The 3,947-nt window shown below is 39.5% G+C and overlaps 1 protein-coding gene across 1 annotated transcript; it reads left to right on the top strand.

Annotated features, from left to right (window-relative positions):
- Nucleotides 1–689: 689 nt before the first annotated feature.
- Nucleotides 690–3,498, top strand: LOC111367940 (BTB/POZ domain-containing protein At5g66560-like). Its single transcript, XM_022989067.1, has 4 exons — nucleotides 690–1,158; nucleotides 1,251–1,320; nucleotides 1,413–2,693; nucleotides 2,793–3,498. Exons 1-4 carry the CDS (start codon nucleotides 1,121–1,123, stop codon nucleotides 3,330–3,332), a joined length of 1,929 nt encoding a protein of 642 aa, XP_022844835.1. The 5' UTR covers nucleotides 690–1,120; the 3' UTR covers nucleotides 3,333–3,498.
- The last annotated feature ends 449 nt before the right edge of the window (nucleotides 3,499–3,947 follow it).

Raw genomic sequence — 3,947 nt, 5'->3', positions numbered from 1 at the left:
TCGATTGCATAATATTCGACTATTGAGTTATATTATCCATGGATGAGCGATTTTGAGGAGAATTTTGATTAATAGTATGAGTAATGCTCCTCTACCAGATCTGTAAAAGGCCTGGTAGAACAGCTCCTCTCCCATTTTCTCTCATCTCGACGGGCCTATGATTAAAAAAAATACCCCCCAAAAACCCACCCCACCTCGAATTGTGAGAGAGGTTGCACTACCAAACGTAGTGTAGCATGGTCCTAATAGTATAAACATACATCTCCTTTTGGTTCATTAATTTTGAAATTAATATTTACAGAGAGAGTATATATGTGATCAGCAATGGCAGGATGGTGCATTTCCGATTGGATTTCAAATCTGTAAAAGAAATTAAGATAATTCACACATTTACTGGGCCATGGCACACGTGTGACCATCTAAAACTATAGTATCAGCATGTTATATAAAATTATTTAAAAATTATGAAACAACATTTCATATATTACGAGTGAATTATTGAGGGAAATCATAGAATAATCAGATAAATAATTTGTGATTGATGAACAAAGAGTTGACCCCATGCAATCGTAGCAACTTAAAATAACAAAAAGTTAATTTGGGGCCAAAAAAAAAAAAAAAAGAAAAAGAAAAAGAAAAACAATGAATCTTTTTGGGTGTTTTGCAGACAAATCATGATGATCACAATTATGATAGCAACAACTCAATGTGTGCCTCATCTTTAAAGTCACAATTCCTTTTTTTAAACCAGACCTTTTCTTCTCCCCAATTCCTTCAAAAAGAGAGAAAGAAGATTCTGATCTGATTCAAAAAAAGAGAGGGGAAGAAAAATCATTCCAATTTCATTACCCATCATCTCCCACTTGCCTTTCTCGATTTCTGCAAAAATACTCAGTTGTGATTTTGTCCATTCTAACTTTCACCTTCTTTCAATCAATGTGTGCTACCAACTCCCTTCAAAAAAACCCCTTTAAACTTGGCTTGATTTTCTACTAAGATAATCATTCCATAAGACAAATTTAGAAAGTGCAGCTGATTTTAGTGCTTAAGTCAAATCCCTTTTCCAAGGATCTGTTTTAATCCAACACGTCTAAGGGTTGTTTTCTAGTGGGGGGAAAGAATGGCCTCCGAAAAATCCAGTTCCAAAGGCCAAGCATGGTGACTGAAAATCCTACTTCCCTTTGGATTTTTTCCAGACACAGATTTGGTTAATGTTTTCTGCTAACCCCTTTTTTTTTTTTCATTTGAAGGTTTTGCACAACAGGATTACCAAGTGATGTTAAAATCGAAGTAGATGACATGACTTTCCACCTGCACAAGGTCCGTTCGGGGTTTCACCTCGATATCATTAGTCTATGAATTAGCTAGTAAAATCATTCTGTTTTTATTTTGATTGTTCTGTGAATTTTCAGTTTCCTCTGATGTCAAAAAGTAGAAAACTTCACGAGCTGATAACAGAACAAGAGAAGAACCCAACAACAAGTAGAATCACTAGAATCCAAACCGCTTCTGAATCCAACCGGTGCAGTGAAAATGACTTTGAGGAAGAAATCCAAGAAGAAGAAGAAGAATACGAGTCTCTCATCATACTCCCGGATTTTCCGGGCGGCTCTGAATCCTTCGAAACCGCCGCGAAATTTTGTTACGGTGTAAAAATTGATGTCTCTGCCTCCAATGTGGCCGCCCTCCGCTGCGCCGGAGAATACTTGGAAATGACTGAAGAGTACTCTCAAGAGAACCTCATTTCCAAGACAGAGAGATTTCTTAGTCAGTCAGTACTTAAAAATATCAAACACTGTATCAAAACTTTAACCTCCTGTGAAGGGCTTCTGCCTTTGGCAGAAAATCTGGGTATTGTTCTGAGATGTATTGATGCAATTGTTTCCAAAGCTGCATCTTCAGATCTGTCATTGTTTGGATGGCCAGTGAATGACAGAGCTGGAAGCAACGAGGGTGGAGTCGAGAGTGAGAGGAGAAAAGCTGCTAATGCTACGAGAGGAGGAAATGGAATGGATTCATGGTTAAATGAGCTTGGACAACTGAGTTTGCCGTTCTTCAAAAGATTGATTTTCGCCATGAAAGCTCTAAATCTAAATCGGGAAATCATAGAGAGCTGTTTGATTTACTATGCCAAGAAGTACATTCCTGGTATTTCGCGTACAAATAGGAAGCTGTTGTCTTCTTCTAATGTACCCTCAGAGAATGACCAGAGAGATCTTTTGGAAACCGTAATTGCTAATCTCCCTGTGGAAAAAACCTCGAATTCAACTTCAAATTCGACGAGATTCTTATTCGGATTATTAAGAACTGCGAATATATTGAATATATCGGAAGCTTGTAGAGCATCACTGGAGAAGAAAATTGGATATCAATTAGAGCAAGCGACTTTAGACGATCTGCTCATTCCGAGCTATTCATATTTGAATGAAACATTATACGATGTTGATTGTGTGGAAAGAATATTGAGATATTTTCTTGAAGAATTAGAAAACAGATCTATGAATAGAATTGAAGGCGAAGAAAGATCTACAGCATTGTTGTTAGTTGGAAAGTTAATTGACGGTTATTTATCGGAAATCGCATCTGATGCTAATTTGAAGCAAGAAAAATTCTTCGATCTCGCCATTGCTTTGCCTGACGATGCCAGACTCTTCGATGACGGCCTTTATCGCGCCGTTGATGTCTATCTCAAGGTAAATTCATCGATCGATTAACATTATATTGAGATATACGTGCTTTGTGTTGATAAAGGAATATTGAATCTGTAAATAATTTTCTGTGCATTTACATAGGCACATCCATGGATACCAGAGGCAGATAGAGAAAAGATTTGCGCAGTTTTGGATTGCCAGAAACTAACATTAGAGGCATGTACTCATGCTGCCCAAAACGAGAGACTTCCGCTTAGAACGGTGGTTCAGGTGCTGTTTTTCGAGCAGCTTCAGCTTCGGCAAGCCATCACCGGGGGTTTGCTGGAGACTGACGCTGGTCTAACGGAGGCGGACCACGGAATAGGAGAGGAAAAGGAAGCGATTATGGTGGCACGCGCGCAAGAGGGGGGAAGCACGTGGAGGGCGGCCGTGAGGGAGAATCAAGTGCTGCGCCTCGACATGGATAGCATGCGGGCGCGGGTGCACGAATTGGAGAGGGAGTGCTCCACCATGAGGAAAGCTATTGAGAAAATTGAACCTGGTGGACACGTGGAGACAGTTGGTTGGAGGAACTCGCTCGTACGGAAGTTCGGGTGCAAATTCAAAACCCAAGTGTGTGACTCGCATGAACCGGCGGTGAATGAGGCCAGAAAAGGTCGCACCCACCGCCACCATAAATAGGCCGAAAGTGTCTCTGGTTTTTGTTTCTTCTTGGTGTGAATATATGGGATTCTTTTTAATTGAATATTTTCATTTTTTATTTTACTTGAAAGATGTTATTTATTGAGAATAATGTAAGGTGGCTGCACGTAAATTAAAAAACCTAAAACAGACATTTGTTTGCGTTTGTGTAATCTTGGAGTCAACCACGCAAAATGGATGAATTTTTCCTTGTAAACTCAGATTTCATGCACTTCAAAGTACAAAAAACATAGGGATTCTATGATTCGATTCCCGCCAAAAACTTATTTACATACTGATGATACCAATATTGGTATACCCGAGGACTCCATATGCGCTCCCCTCACCTTTTTGCCATATGTCCTCGGGATCTTTCTAGTCCTCGGGTATTTTGGTCCTCGAGGAAAACTCATCGACTATTATCATCACCCCATGGTCCTCGAGAATAAGTCCTCGGGACATATTCCATTAATAGATTTTCTAGACCTACGTGCCTAATAAACGAACACCTAAACACCCAAGAACTCTATATCAACTTTACACCACTTATTGGACAATTCCATTACGAGTAAGACATTCCTTACAAACGGGATTCCATTGGATAAAAACATCCAA

This window comes from Olea europaea, chromosome 18, assembly GCF_002742605.1.
Source record: "Olea europaea var. sylvestris chromosome 18, O_europaea_v1, whole genome shotgun sequence".
In the NCBI taxonomy this organism is placed as follows: Eukaryota; Viridiplantae; Streptophyta; class Magnoliopsida; order Lamiales; family Oleaceae; genus Olea; species Olea europaea.
This window is presented reverse-complemented; position numbering and strand designations above follow the sequence as displayed.